The following is a 22,360-nucleotide window of genomic DNA, read 5'->3' as shown; positions in this document are numbered from 1 at the left end:
ATTATACACGAAACATCCTTGTCCGCTTTGTGATATTTTAAAAGATCAACTGAGATTACGTTTTTCTAATCGTTATCAATTACAAGAAATTGATATTACATCGCCAGGGAATGAACGATTTCTTAACTTGTATAAATACGAAATTCCAGTTCTCTTTATGGAAGGTCAATATCTTTGTAAGCATCGGTTGGATGCGGAGCTATTAGAAAGGCGATTGCATGATTTAATTCAAAATTGAAACAAATAAAGATTTTCTATCAAGATAGCTATACTTTGTTGTACGCGTGTTTACCTGTAAACATTATATTTCAAAAAGCAATTAACGTCAAATTCATGAAGGATCTCGTACAAGAACCATTATTACTCATTATATTAACTATCCTATAATAAATCCAATATTCATATCCATCTATATATATATATCGATGAATATGTTATTAATAAATAAAAATGAAACAATAACTAGTAACATAAATGCTTAAAAAATATCAACGATAGCAATAATATAAAGTTAGAAACTGTTGAGCATTAGTAAGTGTCGTTCAACAAATCTTGTTGCTCGCGTGTCCGCTTTCGCCTATGCTTGTTCTCTTCAACTCTCCTACTCTTTTTCACCCTCTCTCTGCTGCCTCTTTCCTCTTGCTTCCCTTTCTCTCTACCATTGGGTCTGCATATTCTCTTTTCGATGGCCAAGCAGGCAGGTACACACACATAGACATACCGAAGATCGGTAGTGAATTGGTGAATGCACGCATCGGGCTCTCCTTGCCGACATTCGTTCTTCCTCAGTGCGTGCCTTACGCGGATACCGTAAAGTATATATTACTTGTTTCGTATTATCTACGTGGCGTTTTAAAAATTATAACGAGTACTTCGTTCAAATCTCCATACGAAAAAATAGAAAAAGTGCAAGGAGAAGGAAATACTTAGCGGTGTTTAAAATCAGAGAATGTTCTGCTGCTGCTGCTGCTGTTGCTGCTGCAACTGTACTATCGAAATCACGCGAGTGTGCCCAGTTTGATTTTTCGAGTGACGACGTGACCAGTACCAAGAATAACGGAGCGAGTAAATGCAAAACGGATCACGAACTTATTTCAAGAGAATTGTATAACTTTGGTGACACGAGTGTGCGTTGATATTTTTTCCTCTATATAAAAGGAAATAAACCGTTCTTCTAGATCATCAGGAAGAATTTTAATAAAAATAAATTTGAATATCAAAGAATCATAAATGCTCGTTTAAAAAGACCCGACTGAACGCGACAATGATAAATAGTTATTTTTAATTCGAAAAATACAGGTAGAAAGAGATTTGAATTTATTTTTACGAAGCTATAAATCTGTCAAAGGCATCCACATAAGAGAGCCGAGCTAAATTTCTTTTTTTCTTTTCTTTTTGTTATTTAACAGGCACGTTTTGAGCTAAACGAGTCTGTAATATTTTTAGATGGCGTTATGCTCGTTCTTGATCGGTTCACGAATTCCAGAGAGTTGCTGCATCTTAAAGAACGTCGATCGGTTCCAGTTGTTTGAACCGTACACATGAAACTTTTGTGCTGTATAAAATGGCGTAGACGAAGATACAAGAAACGTGATCACAACATATACAATACGGTTCTCGTATTTCACCATGAACGAAGCAAACATTGTGTTCAATTTAATAACAATTTCGTAAAGAAATGAAATCGCTTATTATTGTTTGTAACATTGGACCTTGCGCGATCAACTTCAGTGGAAGCGCAAGAATTTCGATTTCCCGGCCACGTTTTTGAAAATCTCGAGGAACCGAAGGTATGGAAAATATCAGATATTTCTATATTTTTATCGATTAAATTGAAGATTGTCAATGATTTTTGTGGGAAATTGAAATTAATACCAGATTCATTAACAATACTATATTAAAAACATATAGCTACTGTAGGTATCAAGTAGTTGGCCTTCAAATGCGTATCGATACCCATTGTGCACTGCTTGTGTGTCACACATTAAATATATTTCCATTTATGAATCGTTTTAAACGAAAAGAAACGAGAAACGGATAAAGAACTGTTGACAATTTATTCCCGTTTTTGAATTTATGTTTTATCACAGATAATCCTAATAATTTCCCACAAAATTCCTACACGATATTTCAACGGTGGTTTACCATTTTTCTTATAAAAATAAAAACCCGTTGCTCATAAGCATTTGTCGTTTTCCACGAGAGGCCGGAACGAAATATTTCGAAGAGTTCACAAGAGTTCACGCGAAGGAATTTGAGGCAACGTTCAACGGAGGCTTAAGATCTTTATTGCAAAAGAGCAACGATCTCGTGCATTGTGTTACACGAAGAAAGCGGAGACCGTTCGACTCGATTGATTTTTCGGATGTTGATTAGCTTCGATGCCCTACCTAAAGGAATATTCTCAAGGCGTTGTCCTGGTTTGTGATTCACGAATGAGCTATGTAGAGCCATAGCCAGCTTAGAAGGTCCGGTTACTGGTTTACCTGTTACCTGGACGTGCTGGCAACGGGCTCGTCCTAAAGTATCGACCGTGATTGTCGCTTGATTCTAGTCACAACTTTTGGAGCGGATAGATTCAGGGCCGTCCTTGAGATTTAGAAAAAGGGCCCCTTCATATATATGACATTAATAAAAAAATGTAGCACAAATAAAATGTATAAAATTAACATTAAAGCTTGTACAACTAATTTAAATTTGCATTTACATTGATTAATATTCAAGTAAACATTACCCTTTTTGAATTCTTAGATGCAAAATCGTCTTATGGGGGCCCTGGATAGATTCGCAACAAGAAATTTCGTTTACTTTCTTTTTCAATTTGCCGACGTCGAGAGAGATTCCATCATTAAAATGATAATGAAATTTTTCTCTTATTGAATTTAAATAGAAATAAATAAACAAAACAAGAATTCGATCATTTCTTGTTTCGTTTTATTCATAGAAATACCGTTAATGTAGAATTGAATCATTCAAGCCGTACGGAAAAATCTGCCTGCGGTTAGCGATAACAAAGAAAAGATGAAACATCCGTAGATAAAGTGTTAATCACCTATGTCGAAACAGATGTGTTTGATTTTCTACTTGAAACCAATTTTAACTTCCTTCCAACTCGCTATGGTTCACTCGAAGTGAAAATATATGAGAATGTAATTTTTTTGCTTGGAATTTGAACGCTTGATACGGGGTTGGGTATAGCGGGTGTTTAAAAGGGCAATAATACAGAAACGCTGCTCACAAGTGGCGAGGCAAATGAATCAATTAACGAATGATTCATATTCCCTACCAACTTTGATAATAAACGGGCCAAAAAAAACCTGAACATTACGAAGCGTTCTCTAAACTTTGTTTTATCAAAGTATCTTTCTTTTGAAGTTAACTAAGGTATTTCATTTGCAGTCATTTTTTTTATAAATACTGATTTCCTGTTTTTGGTTTTCTCAAAAACTCAGGTAAGTCATTGCTGAACATTATTTAAAAAAGCGAATGAAAAGGTAGTAACTTGTATTGCAATTTCCAGGTCTCTATAAGGTTGTTCTTATCCAACGATTCCTGCGATTCTTCAAAAAATTCAACTTCTTCTTTAACCTTTCGCCCATTGGAATAGAATTAAAAGTTCAATGAACTGCAGGTTCGGCGTCTGATGAAGGTAATTTCATTGATCACGATACAACGAAACAGGAAAAGTCGTACGAGTTATTGTCGAATAATTTCTTACAGCCTGCGTACCGGTAACCCTTTATCTACTATGCCAGGGGTGAGCAATTGATCTTTTTCCTGTCTTGGCGGGCCACAAAATAACTCTTAGCGGGCCGCTATTTGCCCACCCTTGCACTATGCTAATAATCTGAATTGTTATCGGTCCAAGACATGCTAATCAATGATAACCGATATCGTAATCGTATCAATTCAAAATGGAAGGTCATTAATGCACAATATATCACGCGTTCAATATTCATAGCCATTCATCTAACCAGACTAACAGTAAATTAAGTTTTCACATTTACGCGGTTTTTCATTGCGATCGCGTTGTTTCTGTCGAGCAGCAGATCTTCCGGTTGTATTCTTTTAAAAATAATTTGCAAATTGTTCTTAGCACCTTATCGTTAATAGATTGCGAATGATATAACACTCGATGTTGAAGCTTCAGTTTATTTTCTTCAACTGTTAGCTATTCACATTGCATTCCTTTGCACGATACGGTTAAAGATCGATTTTACTTCAAGCGACAATTGTACGTGATATGTCATCCTCATGGATATTTCGTAATGTTCTTCAATATTTTCGAAGCAGTGAGTAATTTGTTTATTTTACTCTCGAGAGTAGGTCAGTATGGTTTCTAACGATTCCGTTAAATCGCATAAACAATTGGAAATTCATTGAGAAGAATCCTGATCGTGGAATCAGTTTTAATCGCAATGAATTACGATGAACATATTTCATCCCCAGGTCAAGTGAATGTGGGACAGGTTCAGACGATTGGAGAGAAAAAGTACTCGTCCCACTTAGTTCGTGGGACGATGTTAGTCAGATTATATCCGTTTCATCTAAACATGCACGGTTTTCTCTCGCCGAACGGTAATGAATATTAATTTTTTCCTCCTTTTTACAGACGTCGACGGTCGCAAAATGACTTCCACCGAGGACGGTGATCTGATCGATCTCGGGAACGATATCTGCGTGCCAAGGGTGTCGATCGAAGACTGCTCGTCCGACGAGCAGGAACATCTGCTGGACGTGTGTCCACCGAAACTAGAGGAAACGCTGTCGTTGACCAGAAAGCAGGAACAAGTGCAGAGCATCAGCGACAATGGTTACGTATTGCTCACCCTGGGTCACGATCAAGTGGTACCGATTCGTAAGAGGATCGACGTCGTCTCGTCGGACACGATAAAAAGGGTTCGCGACATTACCAGGAACTTAGAACCAGTTATAAGGAAGACCTGTTCCGATATTAATGAGGAGCATCAGGACACGGTCGATCATGGGAGCGCGTCGACTCGCGAAGACGGTGATTGTTCCACCGAAAAGCAGGAGGACGAAACGTACGAGGCGCAGGAGATCAACAATGCCTTCAACTTTCTCACAGAACACGACGATACCGAGGAGCAGACCGAATTAAATGGTAACGGATTAACGATCGAGGACGAAGATCTGTTAAAATGTCGTCGAGCATCGAGTTGGAAAAACGTGGACTCGAATAATCCAGCCTTCGAATTGCCTACGAGTTTGAACATACCTTGCGAGAACGTATCGAGAAAGATTAAATCGATCTCCGTCGATCGTGAACTGGAATCAGCCAGCAAGGCTGCTGTTAAGAAACGTTGCGAAGAGCAAACGAGCAAGAAAGGAGGAATTTTTCAGCACATGCATCGTAAATCGTGGACGGAAGGGAGTACGTTCGATAGTTTGCCACAGGATACGTTTTCTCGATTTCATAGATCGCCCAGTTTGAGGGAGTACAATTGTGGACCATCGACCTCCACCAATGGAATTCATAGACAGACTAGTTTTACATTGAGGTAGGATCATTATCTATTAACTTATCTATTTGCAACTATTTCATTAGTTTATGTATAAAAGGATGCTGAAAGAATGGCTGTGAGAAAGAGAGCGAGGGAAAGGAACAAGAGGAAGAAGGCGTTGAAGTGTTACACTCGTCAGGTTTTTCGAATGCCACGGATCTCGGGTACCTATTTTTCGGGTAATACATTAGCGATACTTCTTACAAACGAATAATACAGTTACGAAAGTCTCGTAACGAGGTGAGAGCTACTCGACGTTGCTCGCATAACGCATTTCTAAAGACATCGAGTAAGCGTTGTTGTTCTGTGAATTCAGCGTGACGAAACTGTTTTTCCATTCTTCTATTCGCTTTGCTCGATGTCACTAACGTTTTACCCTGATGCAATTTCTTATTTTTGCAAAATTTCAACGAAGAAAGAATGGTCGTAAGACTACGTTACTCGTTTCTATTCTTAGCTTTACGTGATTTTAATCGAATCCGAGGGTTCTGGTCAACGTTAACGTCGGGTTTATCGTAAAGAATAGACAGTTTCGCTGATAACAAGAATAAAAACACGTCTGGAGTTGCGTGGAAAACGTAGAAGTGGTAAGAAAAGTCTCGTGACTTATATCACGGTTCCACAAGTAGAAACATAAGGTGAAGGGTCAGACATTTCGTTCGATAGCTTCGTCACTTTCTAGAGTACAATAGAACGCCGATATCGTTGGAACAATTAAACGGGAATGATTGCATAAATGTTGATACGTGCGAGGGTTTCGTAAGGTCAAATTTGATCGGAATTGATTTAAATTACTCTGTTAGATCGACGGATGTGTGTTACGGATGGAAGTAAGAAGAATCGCGTGGAAATACCTTGGTGCGTGCGGTTTCGCATCGAATCTCTCACGGTTATGGCGAGCCGTGGCTAACCGGAAGTAATGCCACAAGTCGCGCGCGCGAGGAGCGTGGATCCCAGTTCGAGTCGGTTTAGAATCAGATCTCCCAAGTGGCGCGTGCAGCCACGCCTGAGAAACAAAGGATTCGTTTAGAACTTTCGCCGCGTGACCTGTGCTCGCCTATTTAGGACACGTTGTTCCTTTCTTTCTGTTAACTATCGTAGTACGTCGAGTTGATCGTGATTCATGGATTTATCAAAAATCTCCGAGTACTGTTATCCACCGTGGCTGTGAAATTTGAGAATACAGGATTCTCATCCTTGATTCTTACGTTACTTAAACCCTGTAAGAGGATCAGTAAAAGATTAAAACGGGTCCTGGTTGTTTGCAGCTGTTCAACGGGAGAGGAGGGAGACACGAATCCAGAGGACGGATGTTCCGAGTGTTCGGAAGTAGACTGGTCGTGGCTGGAGGAAGTGGAGTGTCCACGAGCTACGGAGTCGTTAGCACCGGTTGCGGTTGACGCGGTACAAGAGAATCCTGAACGAGGAGGGAGCCCATCCCCCACCAGTGAAAATGCGAGGCGCAGGCGCGGTTGCGAGCACCGTGCTATCGATGCGGGTTGCAGTGGCGCGATGTCCGTCTCTGGGACGGTGAAGTCCCTCCTGGTGGTCGGTGGTTCTCGATGGTCGGCCTCCGATCCTCTGCCCGTACCGAACGACACCGAACAAGATGAAACGACGGGTTGCAACGCGAGCAACGAAACGATCGATCGTGAAACGCGCGACACCGGTGGTACCCTGGTTAATTCTTGGGTACGTGCCTCGATGAGACGTCTGCGTCACCTGAGATTACCGGAAGGAACGGACCGGCAACGGAGCACCGATTCGACAAACCATCGCGCCGGTACGATCGTGTCTGCGCCGAACTCTTTACCGGACATCGCTCTGATCGCTCCAGAGATTCTTGCCGCCCAGACGAACGGTACTTCCGGCACCCTGCTCAGGCCGTCCAGCGCACCCGTTCGAAACGTCCACGGTTCGAGCCTGGTGTCCCCGCGAAGGGGTGGTCGACAATTTCGAGGAAGTCGATCGCAAGCGAACAGAAGCCGGGAAGTTTCGTCGAGGCAGAGCAGTGTCCTCTCGACGACTACCGGCAGCGACACGATCACCTCAGCAACCACGACGTGTTCCTTCGGCCGCGCTTCCACCAATCCACCTTCCAGCACGGCAACCAGTCCGCAACGTATCGCTTCTAGACGGTGAGTCTAGATTATTAAATTTAAATTTAATTTGTTTCTCTTAATTTTCATGTAGAACTGAACCGTTTATCACGAATTTCTTCGTGAATTATTAACCCGGAGATCGATTACGCGTATTCTGGTCCTCTTTCGCTCGAAACTATTGCCACACACACCGGAAACGAAAATCGGCCTTAACGAGTCGGTTGTCGGACGTTGCTCATCCAAGCTTGACACTACTTGCGCTTTAGATCCTTCTTACGCAAACCGTCGATACACTTGGTGGGCAAGGTGTTAGGAAATTAATCCAGATAATTGTTACCACGACGAATTACGATTTTAACCGAGGCCGAATTCATTCTATCTATCAAATTTATAGCTCGATTGATTTAATCGGCGATCGAACCGTTTCACTGTATCTTAATAAACATTCAACGGCCATAATGAAATGTATGCATTCGAGGCTTTAGAAAGACGCGTGTCAGGAATAATTGACGAGCAGAGTTGCGAAAACTTTTCATCGTCGTTCATCAGGTGCGTTACGACGAACGCCTAACAATTAAATAGAGTGCACTCTGTTTCGTGCACGTTAATCAGTTTCCTCTCTAGGCACGATCGAATCATCGAGAATTTCGAAATAAGATAACTTTGAAGAGAACTCGAAGATTTCCGAGGAGATAGCGATTCGATCGCCGGGCAAATTCGATCGAGTTTATAAGGGTCGATGATCCCGATCGTTCAGAGATTGTTTCGCCGTCGATGAACCGTGTAACCTGTTGCGCAATCCAGTCTATCGTCGCGGAGCAAGATCTTCCAAGGAAGAAGTCGAAAGAATTTCTTTGTACACGTACCTCACGTGAGACAATTTCACATCAAAGTCTTCTTCTTTTCCTCGAATCACTTTCCGTAAAGTTTATACGTAATTTCCTTTCGCAGGGTTCGTTCGTTGAATCGTCGTCGCAAGAGATCGATAAAACGGGACGGTTGAATCTGAACTATAATGACACGTTACGGTTAAGAATTTCCGCGAACATTATGATTTAACGTAGCCACTTTCCTTTGTAATTCGACGGTACGATGGAATGATGTCATTGAACGAGATGGATTAGAATTTCGTTTGTCATTCCAGTCGGCTTAGCGAAACGGTTTCTTAGTGAATGAACAGCGCGAGTTGTTTTCTTCGACGTTTACTTCGTCCATTAGTCGAGGAAAGTTGAAAGAAACGAATAGTTTCTGGACCGTGACGCTTATGAATGATACTTAAATCGATTTGTAACAAGTTCAGCCTTGAATAGATTCGATTTATCGGGAATAAGATTACAGGACTGAAATGATCGAGGATGATTTTAACGCGTGGAAAATGTTAATTCGCGTAGGTGTTCGTGTGGCATCGGAGGGGTGCATGCACTCTTGTATGCAAATAGAGAATGTAACGTATAATTGTCTCGATTCTTGAACAATAAGAGTTGTTTTTGGGTCACCGGTAGTACGGGAATACTCGGCTCCAGGTCAACGGTACTGGCCGATGTAGCCCCCTTAACGGTATACCGCTGTAATAATCGCGGTTCTTCTGTTTCAAGTTTTATAATTGACAAGAGAATTTCACTCTTAATGTCACCAGGGGCCTAGCATGTGTCTGACATTTTATTTCGAAAGTCTCGAGACACTCCAACGTCCTAAATATGCTTTCGAACGATACTTTTTGTGGATGATCATAAAAAGGAAGTGTAATTCGTTTTTGGTGCAACGACCGAAGGAAATAATTAACCGGTTAATTAACGAGCGTTTTAAAGCGTTCGTTCCGAAAGAAACTTATGGTCAACGTGTACATTAGGCTAGCAGGCGCGTATAGTAGCAACATTTGTCCTTATTGATTATTTTCCAAGCGAAGCCGTTGCCTTTGTTCGAGTCTACCTCGACAAACAGGCACCAGGTAACTCGCAACACTGGCGCCAATTGCCATGTGCGTTCTAACGGTTTTTTCTTATCGGTAAAAATGAACAGGACGCAATTTTGCGATAAGGTAGAAAGAAAAGAAAGTAGACCAAAAACGAATACTAGAACGCTTCTCTGCTGAAAAATTGAAATTGTTGTCTATCATAGAAACACGTGACAATAACGAAGCCGTTTGGTCTTCTTGTAAGATCTGATGGTAGAAATCGGAAAGATTCATCGTAGACGTGGTTAACAAGTGAGTAACCGGTTTCTCTTATCCTTGGTCTGTGTCGTTGGTTACGTGAACTTTCCCTGAGAATTTTAACAACTCCTTTTGGTTTTGTTTTTCCGTTGCATTTCTCCCGCCCGAAGCTTAGATTCTAAACGAACTTTCGCTAGGTGATCGAATTCCACTCCTCTCTCCGTAATTAGTAAATCTTTCGTTTGCCTTTGTAGGCGGCACACTCGCGTTGTTTTCGACATTCCATCGAAATGACAAAGTTAAATACGTGGAAGATTTTTAAATATACCGTAAGATCTGTTTACTTTCGAGCCGCGTCAAAGAGCAATTTGGATTATTGACACGATCGTTTGCAATTTCGAACGGTTTCTGTCTACATTCTGGTTGCACGGTGACGCAGACACGCAGATAGCATGATAAGCGCATCGAGGCTTGGCAAGTATGGCTGTACACCTTTCAACTCCCTCTTTTCCCTTTTTCTCGCTCTCTTTTCTCCTGTTGTTGATGTAGTGATCAGAGTGCGTGGCTCCGGTTTACCTTCCTACGCACCATCATTGTCTGCGTCACGTTCGATACGACTGCATACGTGTCTTGTATGCACGTGCACACGGTGCATACGAAACACTGACCGAATCTTCGGTAACAAATGCCACTTGTGAAATGGCATCTTCGTAGGAAAATTCGTCTTTCAATGCTGAACTCCTTCTATCAAATTTCGTATAATTCTAATCGCGAATAATTGCGTTAATTGGTTGGCACAGTGGAAGAAGGACACGCATAGTCAGACGTGATGACGGTATTGATGAGATTAAAACGGTTTCCTCGAGAGCTGACTTGATCGCGTTTTATTTCTGGCTGCGAATCATACTAGTCTCGAGGATATAATCACGAGATCCCGTTAAAATTATGAAAGCAGTATCATCGAGAGGAACAATTGCTCGTTTCCATGCTCGTAAAACGATTGCGGAATTATGGGCAGGTTGTTGAACACGAAATGACCGATTTATTCGAACGTGCTCCAAAAGATCTACACCGAGTACTTAATTACGAATAGCATTAATTAAGTGTTTATTAGATTCTAATTTGAATAAATGTTTGCAGAATTGCTATTCGGAGCAGGGACGCGTGCAGACGAGAACTTTCATGAAAGCACGTGGAACAAAAAGGCGGTACACCGGTTGATCGCCGATATTACGTGCGGTTTTCAGTTCGACTCGTTTTACCTATGTATATTCAATGATACGCGTACGCAACCGCCGATCTATAAGCGTGTTTCACGCGAATTCTTTTTACGATGGCAAAACGAGACGAAACCGAGACGAAAGCCACCTCGTGCCTGGCTTCTGCGGTGTTCCCGTCTAGTGCACGATCGACTAATAAACTTTAAATGAAACTTCTCGTGCCAATCGTGACGATCTTCGAAGCAAATTATAATTTTGAACGCGAAATTGGATCGAGTTTTCTCTTGAAACGTTTAACGAGAAAAATCTTACTTTGTGTCATCGATAATATCGCAATACGTATATTTATACGCAATAAAATCTCGCTGCGTTCAGCATGAATGATATTTGCTTCTGCAGGTGCGGTGTCATCTTTATTTGCGACGCGCCGAGTCGCGACTGAAAAACAATGAATGTACAGGCACGTTTCTTCGCTCCGATTTCAGCCATCTCGCACCGCCTCATATAGGTCATCGTACCATTTCTATTTACCGCATACGTTCTTCAATGCCATGCCCACCGTATCATGTCAAATTACTTGAACTTAACAGATTCTGAATGAGAAGAGTACTTATGTCTGTTTACGCGCGATTGATGGTCCCATTTAGAGCCTCTAACGCGTCTGACCATACGTGTCTATTTTCACTGACAATCAGAGCCAGACCACCGTCTCGATCTTAAATTCTTATAAACGTTCGAGCAAACAAGAATGACGCAGAAGGCAACGTGCGAATCTTCAGCAAATAACAAGTTATCGCGAGCATTGCTCGAAATTACACCAGATTTTGTTGACGAGCCGAGTTATAAATAAAGTACCCAAAGTACAATGCACACCGACGTGGCCGGTGCACCACGTACGATCGTTCGACTCCTATCTTTTCTACTATCCTGATACCGCGAAGCAGCTGCACCGACGTATCCAGTCGTTGTTTTACGTACCGACAACCAGACAAAGATGGATCGCAAACAAAGCGTCGAGTTAAAGCTTCAAGGTTTACAGCTCTACCGAAAACTACCTGTCGACCAAATCTTACCGATGATTAACGCGTTGAACGCCACAGTGAGAATAGGAATAATTAATTGATAGTCCGATGCTTCAATTATTTGTACCATAGCAATATTACTTAAAATAATGTTTTTCTATTGTTTTCTTTTAATTATTCAGGCGTGTGTAAATTGCGGAGCCTGTTACCGGTGTCCCCCATGGCGTTCGACGTGTTAATTAAATTGCTCTTTGAAATTCGAGTTCTCCTATCGTAGCCTGACGTAACATCGTCAACCAAACACGAAACGTTTGCAGAAACGAAAAATTGTAATTATGCTACGTAAGAAAAGTGCACGTCCGCGTAATTTACTGCTTAGTCAGCAGATTGGTTTAATCGCGCCAGGAGGAAAACGTGACTTTCGTCTCGCGATCATGGAAAATCTCGGTCTAGGAACGAAGTTGTATTTTGGAGATCGGCGAAGGAACTCGTTAGGATTCCTACGCAGTTACCAGAGTGTGTAGGAGTCGAAGGTGAACGTCCTCGATCACCAGTTTCAGTCGCAGGAAGGTTGGAGGAAAAAGTTGCTCGAAAATCTGTCCATCGTGGTGACTAATAATTCCGAAGGATCGATGACGATCGATCGCGGTTCTAAACGATCCAACGAGTGATCGAGCACGCACGCGTGGGCATACACGTGCGCTCTTCTGCTTGTTCGTCACGTGACTGTAGCCAGGTACAGTTATACATCGGCTCTCGAGGAATCCTAGGTACTTACATACGTACAGTTCATCGGCAATGCTGTACCTGGTATAACCGTCCGACGATCGTGGAATCTTCAAGGTCCGTCTACGGCACCGCGACAACTAGTTCCGGAAACTAGCGAGAACCCAGGTGTATTCCTTCGTATTTCGCCACCGGTCCGCTCCTGCCAGTACGGGTGTCACACCAGTTAACGGCACAACTTCTTCCAACGATTATTGTTTCAAGAAGAACGCGTTGTTTTACAAATAACAACGACACTGCTCGTCAGTGTTGTGCCGTTCGTTGAGTGGCATTTCGCACTGGTCGATATTTGGCGCAACTTGCCTTGGAACGTAACCGTAACGGCCTGTAAAGTGCCAACGAGTCAGTGTATTTCGAATACACGCGAAAAAGATCGAGGAATCTTTCTACCTGGACGTCCTTGTTTTTTCCTCGAGTTCCTCTCGATCGCCACGGACGAGAACGAAGGCAAAAGTGTGAAGAAACCTGGTTAAAATCGGATCTGATCGCGACCGAACCGCCGCTCCGCGCCGTGATAATTGCTCGGCGCTTTGTTTTTCAGTGAATCTAAGCTCGCGGGGAAATTAAGAGGAACGAAGAGCGCTGATGGCCGTGTACGAAACGACAGTCTTCCAAGGATCGCGCCTCGAGCAACTTATTAGCCACGTGTTTCGGTAAAAAAGTTTCATTGTACTTTGTAAGTTGCGAGTATTTGCCACGGTTTTCGGAGAATTTTGGCAGAGAAGACGCTCGAACGGGAACTCGAACTGTTCTTCTTTTGAAAGAAACGAACGATCGAGAATCGAGTGATTTCGATCGATCACCAAATGGAAAAGCGACGACTGCATTGCGGCGTATTTAAAGCATAATATCGACCGATTACGCGATACGAAACACCTTCTGAGATATTTCACGGATTGGAAACGTTTGTCTTGGGAATTAAATGCCAGAGGTGTTTAGGGAGATCGTAAACACGATGATAATGCGACGGTTGGAATAGCAAACCGTGAGATTCGAGAATGTTATATCGTCGAACGGAAGGCTGTACGAAGTCAGTGGTGGCATTGTAGCCTTCTGGAAGAAAGAAGAAACACCGGTGAATAAAGTCGAGAAGAAAGGAGTCCAGGACATTTTGCGTGAATACAAAAATAGGCCAAGAGAACGAACGGAACCGTAAAATTGTTCTTCAAAAGCGAACGCTGAAAAGGCAGTTGTCCTCCGAAGCTCGTCGGAGAGGAATCTTGAGAGAATAAGAATAATAAATTCGAAGGAAATCAGTCGCTGAGAGGAACGATTGAAAATTTCTCCTCGAAGGAATTTCAAGAAAATTGGTCGCAGCATTGTTCGAAGGAAACGTTTCCCGGAAAGAGAGCAGAATAGCAGAAGCGATCGAAGGAAGAAGAAAATCGATCGACACCGTGGAAACGGACGGTCATTGACATCGTTGCCGTGACATGTGTTCAAGATGAACCACGATCCAACGATTTGCCGTCAGTATTTCTACTGTAGTCAACGTAGACATCGTATCAGGTATCGATCGATCCTAAAGATTCGTCCTACCAATTTCCTACCTCAGAACAGTGATCGATAAAGTCGTAAAGATCGACGGGAAACAACGTTCATTTCTAAGAAATGTTCATTTCATTAGTCATCGAAATGAATAAGCATCGAATTCATCGAATTCTATACCCAGGGACGGCCCTGAGATTTCGGTGATCCGAGGCGAGCTCCGAAAAAGGGCCCTTTCACATTCATCAAAATAAATAAAATTAACAGTAAAGGGACCCTTGGGGGCCCTATCTATACCAGTGTCTCTCGTGAAACAATTTCGTATTTACCTCGACACTTTCTGTTCAATTAAGTAAGATTTAATTCGATTCGACGACGAGATTTAACCTTTGCCGTATCGAGTCATAAGGAATCGCTGATCGTCGATGACTCGTTTTCCTTGAGAAATCGAGTCAAGTCCCTGATGCTCGACTATTCTGTTCTATGATCAAGGCTCCGAAATTGATTTTAAACGCTTTATCCGTGCGCAAAGTTGCGAGATACACGCTCTAAATAGAAATTCGAACGTCGTCGACGATCATTGATCAAGGTTGGAGGAATTGGTTGAGCATGTGGTGAGAATAAGTCGAGTTTTGCTCGATTAGTTAGTTTAGAGACATCAACGCCTCGGTGTTAAGCGTCAAAGTCGAATTCGCTGGTCGTTCGAGGGAAAAACATTATAAAAAAGTCATTTTCTACAATTTACTCGTCACCGATATCTCATTAAGGCGCACTAATTATAACCTCGGCTCGAATTGCCTTGATCTAATTAAACGCACCTTGACGTTCCGAAAAATTGCGTTAAAAATCTGGTCAAGGTAGAATTCCACGGTTGTTCCCACGATTCTATTGTAATTCGGATCGCGTATCGATTTAGCAATCGTCGTTAGAATCGCAAAATTCGATCTAGAAAGATGCATTCGTTATCTCGTTAACGATATTAACACCTTGTGCTTTTTCATTTCGACCAGGTACCATCGAATCATCGAGAGTTTTCTTGAATGAACGAAATAGAGTTTCGTGTTTCTTTTAACTAATTTGGTTTAGCAGCGAAATACTCGACGACTATCGTGCCAGATCTACCGTTCGCGTGTCTCTAATCGTATAAATTATTAAGAAACACCGCTAGAGGCTTTGTGGTCTCATTAGAAGCGGTCAGCTTATCGATAAGATACCCCGATTCCGCAGTCGGTATTTCGGGAAAACTGACTCAAAATCAATTCTTCTACTCTGACGTCAGAAATGACCCCTGTACACCTTTGACTATTTTAAAAGCAAACGCTTTCCAGAAGAGCAGTCTGGTTCTATTACATTGTACTCGCTTTGAAAGGAGAATATGCAAGATCGAGAGATCATCGTTGACCTCACGCGACCATGAATTTTCCTTTCTTTTCTTCAGCAACAGCAACAAATACGATACAATTACGTTCGACCCAGTTTTTACGACAAATCGATACGACCTCATGCATGATTATTATTTTACGTGCTCTTATCGGGAATCGATAGCCACGCGTTGCTGTGTTTAACTTCGTATTCGGTCTTTATGTTGGATCAACGATTTCTTTGAAATTGAAAATGTAATAGAAGCACTTACCATTTGTCTGCAGGATATGCGAAAGGCAAAGAGACGTCGACAGAGACGAGGACCGAGGAGAGGACGAGGATGAGGATGCAAATCCATTGGGGAAGTGGCCGCATGCTTTTAGTCCAGCCTTGGCGTGTCTCAGTTGCACCCTTGGTCTTTTTAATATAAGTAGATTCTCTATACTTAGCATACAATTCGGAGGTGAGGATAGAAACATTTTTATATATCTTCTAAAAATAATATTATCAATTATCTGACAATTACCAATTATCTCTTCTTTCAGCAAACTTCATTCTACAATTTTTTATTTTGTCCTTGGTATTGGGCATTCCGCTTCTTACATTACACGTTTGTCTCGGGAAAAGATTAGCGGCTGGATCCGTGGATATGTGGAGAATTTCGCCCTTGTTTCAGGGTGTTGGTATAGCTCTCTTAATTACACAAGCCTTTATTGGTATTTATAGTATCATTGGTGTGTCCTGGATGTTCGTGTACTTTAGGTATACACATTCCTTTCTATTCTACCCAACGATTAACTATCGAAAAAGCGTATGATGCAAATGATTTACGTCCACAGGGATTCGTTTATAACGAAACAGGACAAGTACCGATGGGCAGAACCGTTTTCTTTCTACAGAGAAGACAAACCTGCACAGAATAACAGCAACTTGCACAAACTTTATGAAACAGTGCCGGATTACTTCAGCGGAGTTGTTTTACAAAGGCATCAATTAAACGAATCGGACACCGGTGTCGTAACGTTAAAATTTCAGGTCGCTTTTAATTTAGCCGTTGTATGGATGATCGTGTTTGTATCGTTAAGTAAAGGTATCGAAAAATTGATGAAACTTTGTGTACGTTTCAACCGAGCGACGATACGATAACGAAGCTGTATAATTATTTCAGGTTTAAGATCGTATGGTAAAGTAGTATTCGTTTTTACACTGGTACCTGTGTTTGGTACTCTGGTTCTTTGTGCAAGAATACTTCGTCTCACTCCTCCGGATTCTATGCATCAAATCTTTCCCGCCACCGTCTGGGCCGAGTTTTTCATCAATGGAAAATCATGGGTAGCAGCATCCATCGAGGTTTTCCTCACCTGGGGATTGCTCGGTGCAGCTGTCATGCAGGTAATTGCCGAACAGACTCTGTAAACATATATTTCGCTAATGGAAAACTTACCGGTGAATATTGCTTTTCTAGATAGCTGCTCATAATAAGCACAAACATTTACTACAACGGGACACGAGCGTGGCGATAGTACTAACCACCATGGTTCTATTTCTCACGGCTATCCTAGCTAATACTTGTGTACACATTCTCAAGCATTACGGTTATATTTACATACCAAGTTCGTTCGGTAAGTGGCATACTTTTAACGTGATTCGTCGTATCTTGTCTCGTTTAAGTAAAAAATATTTCTACTTTAGAAAGAATATCGTCGTACGTGTTCCTGAGACCAGTGAACCAACCAGCTCCCCCAGGGTACAGCAGTACACCGGAGAGATTTATGACCCACGTCTCGTTCATCGTTGGGGAACGCGTAACTCGTCCTGGCGCGGATTTTACAACGGAATCTGGTTATCAAGCGTTAAGACTTCCCACCGAATTATTTCCAGCGACACTAGCGTTACTCGGCACGGAGCAGGTGTCGCCTTTTTGGGCAGTTCTCTTCTATTTTATCCTTATTCTGTTTGGAATAGCTCAACAGGTATACGCGTTAAATATACAGAGGGTTAGAGAAGTTAAAGAAAAAACGTAATATCTGATGTTTAATTTACAGCTAGCGATATGGCACTGCGTGATAACTGGTATCATGGCAATCAACGCAAAAATGATGAAGCTATGGGAAACTACCATCACGTTTTTCAGCTGTGCTTGCGCTTACATCTTGGGTTTGCCGATGGCCACAGAGGTAAATACAAATAAATATTATACAGGTAAATGTACCGTTACGAATGAAAAATTCTTTGGAAAAATTCTGAGTGAATCATTCCAGAGAAATACATGAGTGAACTTCAATGCAGGTAGATAACGGGCACGCTTGTTTGATCATAGGATTTAAACACTGGTCTCTTCTTATCAGATAGGCTTCGCGATGTTCTATTTGTTCAGATAACGATTATCAGACCACGGTATACTGACTTGATTAAACGTTTCGTCAGTATCGCCAGAGTCGTTGTGTGTCGATTCCGAGGATGAGTAATCGCGTGAATTCTGTGGTAGGCCGAAGCGTACCCTGCTACTTTTGTAATGAATTTCTCGAAGAGAAATACCTGTTCGATCACGTGAAACACTGCGGATTAGTTTTAGAAGAATGCCCTCAGAAATGTGGTGTTTACGTGCCGCGAAAGAATATGGACGAACATCTAAGATTCTGCTACAAAGATGCTGCCAAAACGAACACTTTGCCAAGAGAACATCAAGATTCTTTATGGAGAAACAAAATATTCTCTGCGCTGACCCTTCTTCGAACCGCAGTTAGCAACGAAGAGAAGGAACGTAAGAATCTTCAAGATAATATGTCACAGTGTTTCAAATTGTTGCATGCTCAACATGCGTCTATCGACGCGTTGCGATTACAAGTTACGCAAGTGACGGAAGAATCTCAACGACACGATACGACGCTGAATCAAAGGTTAAACAACTTGGAGCGAACTCGGGACAATATGGAACAACGAACTAGCTTAAGTTTTCAGCGTATCACTGAACAGTTAAAGCTTCTTCACCAAGAATTAACCGACGAACAGAATAAGCACGAGGATGTTCTCGGAAACTGGTGTTTAGAATTGAAACATCTGAAGAGCTTTCTCACCGAAGAAAGCGCGAACGTGACGAAAATGTGGCAGGAGCAGCAAGAATTGATTCATGATCTCAAGTTAGAACTGGAAATGAGATGCAAGAATTCGACAGAATTAACGGCACAACAGAAACTTATCACAGAGAAAGTTGATACTTTGGAGGAGGAAGTACAAAAGCAATCGACGGTGGTATCCGGTCAAAAAAGTATCGTTAAAGGATTGAAATTTCAGATGAAGGAAAACTTGAAGTACCTAGAAGAACTGATCGATGAAAATTCAAAGGCTAAATTGATAGAACCAACTGTTGAATGTCGATGCGAACACGAGTGCTTTGATCAATATCCGACTAATGGTCGACTTCTATGGAGGATCGATCGCTATAAAGAGAAAATGACCGATGCAAAGGAGAGCGACTGCGCGATTTATAGCTCGAAATTTTTAAACAAAGAATATGGATATACCTTGAGAATGAAATTATTTTTAAACGGCATAGGGCAATGGAAGGATCGTCATATTATTGGTTGCCTACGCGTTGAAAATGGAAAATGGGATCCATTATTGGACTGGCCTTGCGTTCTTAAAGCTACAGTTGCATTGAGAAACCAAGAGGATCCAGCTAATGACGTGAAGAAAATTGTGAAAGCTGTAGGGCAGGATAAAGGAAATTCTACAGACATAACCAGAGAGTCTGGATTTTACATGTTTATTCCTCACACGACTCTCACTCGATATTCTGGATACGTTAAAGATGACGCCTTATTTTTGGATATTCAAATAAGAGATATACAAACGAGTGCTTCTACTCCGTCTCTTGTTCAATGAATTAATCATAGTAATTGAATAGTAATTATAGCAATTGAAGCGACTTAGCAAAATTATTGTTGAAGTAATTATATATACGTATAACCAGAATGAAACCAGAATTCTAGTTTCATAGATTTTCTTCTCTGTTTTGTTCACAGTTAGGGATACACGTCGTTTATTATCTTGATTATACAATTGGTGGAACTTGGTGGATCATGATTTTGTACTTGGTGCAAGTCGGTGCTGTATTTGCGGTTCGTGGTCGTCCACATAGCGGTGAAGCAGTAGTTGCTGAATTATTTCCACCGACTGGTCAATATCTCAGACACTGGACTGGTCGATATCTCAAACACTGGGCTGGTCCTCTCTTATCGTTCACGTGGAACGTTATACTGCCTGTTATTCTTATGGTTTGTATCATCTTCAGATTTATTATAGACAATCGTAACGATGCTGACATTAACAATGAACGCAGGTACTTAGCATTACGGTATTCAAGATTGCTGGATTCCGAGAACTTTATTCTTATCGTCGTTCAGCCAGAGAATATTGGGCGATATGGACGAGACAACTTGGAGCTGCTATTCAACTAATACCAATTCTAACGATACCAGTGGTGGCTATCATTCAAACCTGCCGATACTTGAACAACGGTCCACCCGATATATTTGATGTAAGGGTCCGAGTGAGTTTTGATAAATTTGAAGTACGAATTAGATCCTAACGATACTTTCAATTAGCAAGGTTTTGTATCCTTAAGTTGCTCTAACAACTATTTTTCTATCCTATTTTTATGCTAACGTTAGAACAATCAAAGGGAAGTTAATGTAAATCACTGCGAGCAGTGTAACGGCGTTTTCATTTTCAACCCATTGCACGTATTTCAAGTTAATCGTTTCTCGTAAATGGAACATCAAACGGTACATTTATTTCCCTTGTTCAAAGCTGGTGACGTTAATTTTTACAGAGAATTCAGTTGCTGTATCGACCGTCCTTGGAACCGGATGACCCAAGGGACACGCAAACGCATATTGGAAACGATACGGGTACCAGCATCCACGGTAATGGGATCGTGCCAACCAGCACGGAAGTACCATTCGAGGATCCACCGCCTAAATATACGCCTCCTCCGAGTTATACCACGGCAACGGGCGCGAGGATAGCGAAGATGTTGCGTCAAAGTTTTCGAAGAAGCGTTAGACGAATAGCGAACGTACTCGGCGAGAGTAGTGCTCCGAGACAAAGACCGGCCTTACAACCTCCCCCGCCGGATTACGCGACCGTCCTGGTGGAAATGAATCAAGGCAGACAAACTCAGGACGTGACGATTCATATGTCCGAGTCGAGAACCGAGAACAACGGGAACGTTCGAAACAATGCTACCGAGAGACATCGACCTAACACGATCGACAGAACAACCAGAATTAATATGGTTGGATGTTCGTTAGAGAGAGCTCATTCGACCATGGAAAGAGTTCGACGACCGTGTACCACTTCGTCGAGCAGTTCGAACCTAACCGCAGTGGATGTTGCGAATTTGCTTCGCAGTAGCATTAGAAGAGGAATAACGAGGTCTCAACAGTCCCTACGTAGAAGTTTCTGCCACGACGAACCGACCGCGGCAGCGTCTGTTGAGAATCTAGTCGAGGCTGCAGCGCCGATCGGCGAAGAATCCTTGGTCCTTCCGAAGGACGTATCTCTAGTCTCCAATGAACAGGCTAACGATAATAGCGACGATAAAAAGACTGCCCGGGAAACGGATGATTCCGTTTCTGTGATATAGACTTATGTTCTTTCGTTCGAAATTCGTTTACCAGGAACAACCGACGGTTGCTTAATTCTTGTTACGTTACTGCATCGGTGATTTATGTATTTCTCTTATCCACCCGCGTTATCGATTACTCATTCTTCGAGGAAATTTTCGTTGCTGATTTTTGTTTTGTAATCTAACGTCAAATCGTGGAAATGTATTTATCGCGAAAGATTGATGGATTACCGATGACGTGTCCGTTCATCAATAACCGAGAATGTAATTTTACCCTTCTTTTTAGACTGAATTCAGTATTTTTTTTTTTTAATCTCGTCACAGTTGACAAATAATTGCATAATATCATCGTTTTATTTATCGCGACGATTAACTAACGCGCAAACCAATACCAAGTAATGATAAGCGGTAAGATTTTTCTATGGATAAACTCGGTTTCGTCTCCCCACGACCAAGTGCTTATTGTATATATAGTGTTTTAACGAATAATTTTAAGAGAAATTTGCTTGTTAAATATTCCCGTTATTGATCGTAAAGATCATTTTATGCTACAACTGTATAGTCCGTCCAAGTTCATCAGAGCCGATATTTTACTTTTCGATAGACGGAATGGAAAACCGTTCATTTATCATCGCGAATAAGTGAAATGATTGACACTGAATTGTGTGTTTCATAATCTATATGTAGTATATGATTAAACGTTGAATTACGATCGAACAACAACAAAAAAAATGTAAAAAATGCATTGTTATTTACATGACCACGTAGTTATATAGCGTCACAAATATTCTAATAACATTTCATAAATGTAACTACTATACCTGATATTATGGATCATAATAAAGTTTTTATGTTCTTTTTTAAATTTCTCGATTACTTTTATAACACCTGATTTTAATAAATAGTCGGAATCAAAAGTTACTTACAGAGGTTACCTCAGGATATGTTGGTATACAGAATCAGCGGTTGTTCGCAGTGACCAGCAGTGACTATTCACATCCTAGATGTCATAATGTCGATATGTAAGCATCACCGGTGCTTCGGGGTCTCTAGCACCCCAAGATGGTAGGT

The 22,360-nt window shown here is 41.6% G+C and overlaps 1 protein-coding gene across 12 annotated transcripts; it reads left to right on the top strand.

Annotated features, from left to right (window-relative positions):
• Window positions 1–248: 248 nt before the first annotated feature.
• LOC114879101 (sodium-dependent transporter bedraggled) lies at window positions 249–22,154 on the top strand. 12 transcript variants are annotated; one of them, XM_046288502.1, is made up of 16 exons: window positions 249–1,127; window positions 1,447–1,790; window positions 3,400–3,452; window positions 3,521–4,292; window positions 4,613–5,522; window positions 6,794–7,663; window positions 15,942–16,120; window positions 16,203–16,419; window positions 16,497–16,747; window positions 16,826–17,049; window positions 17,123–17,279; window positions 17,350–17,630; window positions 17,703–17,834; window positions 19,683–19,934; window positions 20,000–20,197; window positions 20,492–22,154. In XM_046288502.1, exons 4-16 carry the CDS (start codon window positions 4,244–4,246, stop codon window positions 21,305–21,307), a joined length of 4,536 nt encoding a protein of 1,511 aa, XP_046144458.1. In that variant the 5' UTR covers window positions 249–1,127; window positions 1,447–1,790; window positions 3,400–3,452; window positions 3,521–4,243; the 3' UTR covers window positions 21,308–22,154. The 12 variants fall into 12 exon arrangements, with proteins under 12 accessions (XP_046144458.1, XP_046144457.1, XP_029049499.1 ...); XM_046288501.1 differs by having other exon boundaries at window positions 249–815; window positions 902–1,127; window positions 1,447–4,292; XM_029193666.2 differs by lacking the exon at window positions 3,400–3,452.
• Window positions 22,155–22,360: the final 206 nt, after the last annotated feature.

This window comes from Osmia bicornis, chromosome 13 (genome assembly GCF_907164935.1).
Source record: "Osmia bicornis bicornis chromosome 13, iOsmBic2.1, whole genome shotgun sequence".
In the NCBI taxonomy this organism is placed as follows: Eukaryota; Metazoa; Arthropoda; class Insecta; order Hymenoptera; family Megachilidae; genus Osmia; species Osmia bicornis.
Note: the sequence above shows the minus strand (reverse complement) of the source record. Positions and strands in the feature narration are given on the sequence as shown.

Bases quoted from the DNA above. Each gene is read 5' to 3' on its own strand.
- LOC114879101 (XM_046288501.1), top strand. From the start codon at position 4,244: ATGTCATCCTCATGGATATTTCGTAATGTTCTTCAATATTTTCGAAGC. The intron at 17,050-17,122 runs GTAATTGCCGAA...TTGCTTTTCTAG, and splicing joins TCGGTGCAGCTGTCATGCAG to ATAGCTGCTCATAATAAGCA. The intron at 17,280-17,349 runs GTAAGTGGCATA...TTTCTACTTTAG, and splicing joins TTACATACCAAGTTCGTTCG to AAAGAATATCGTCGTACGTG.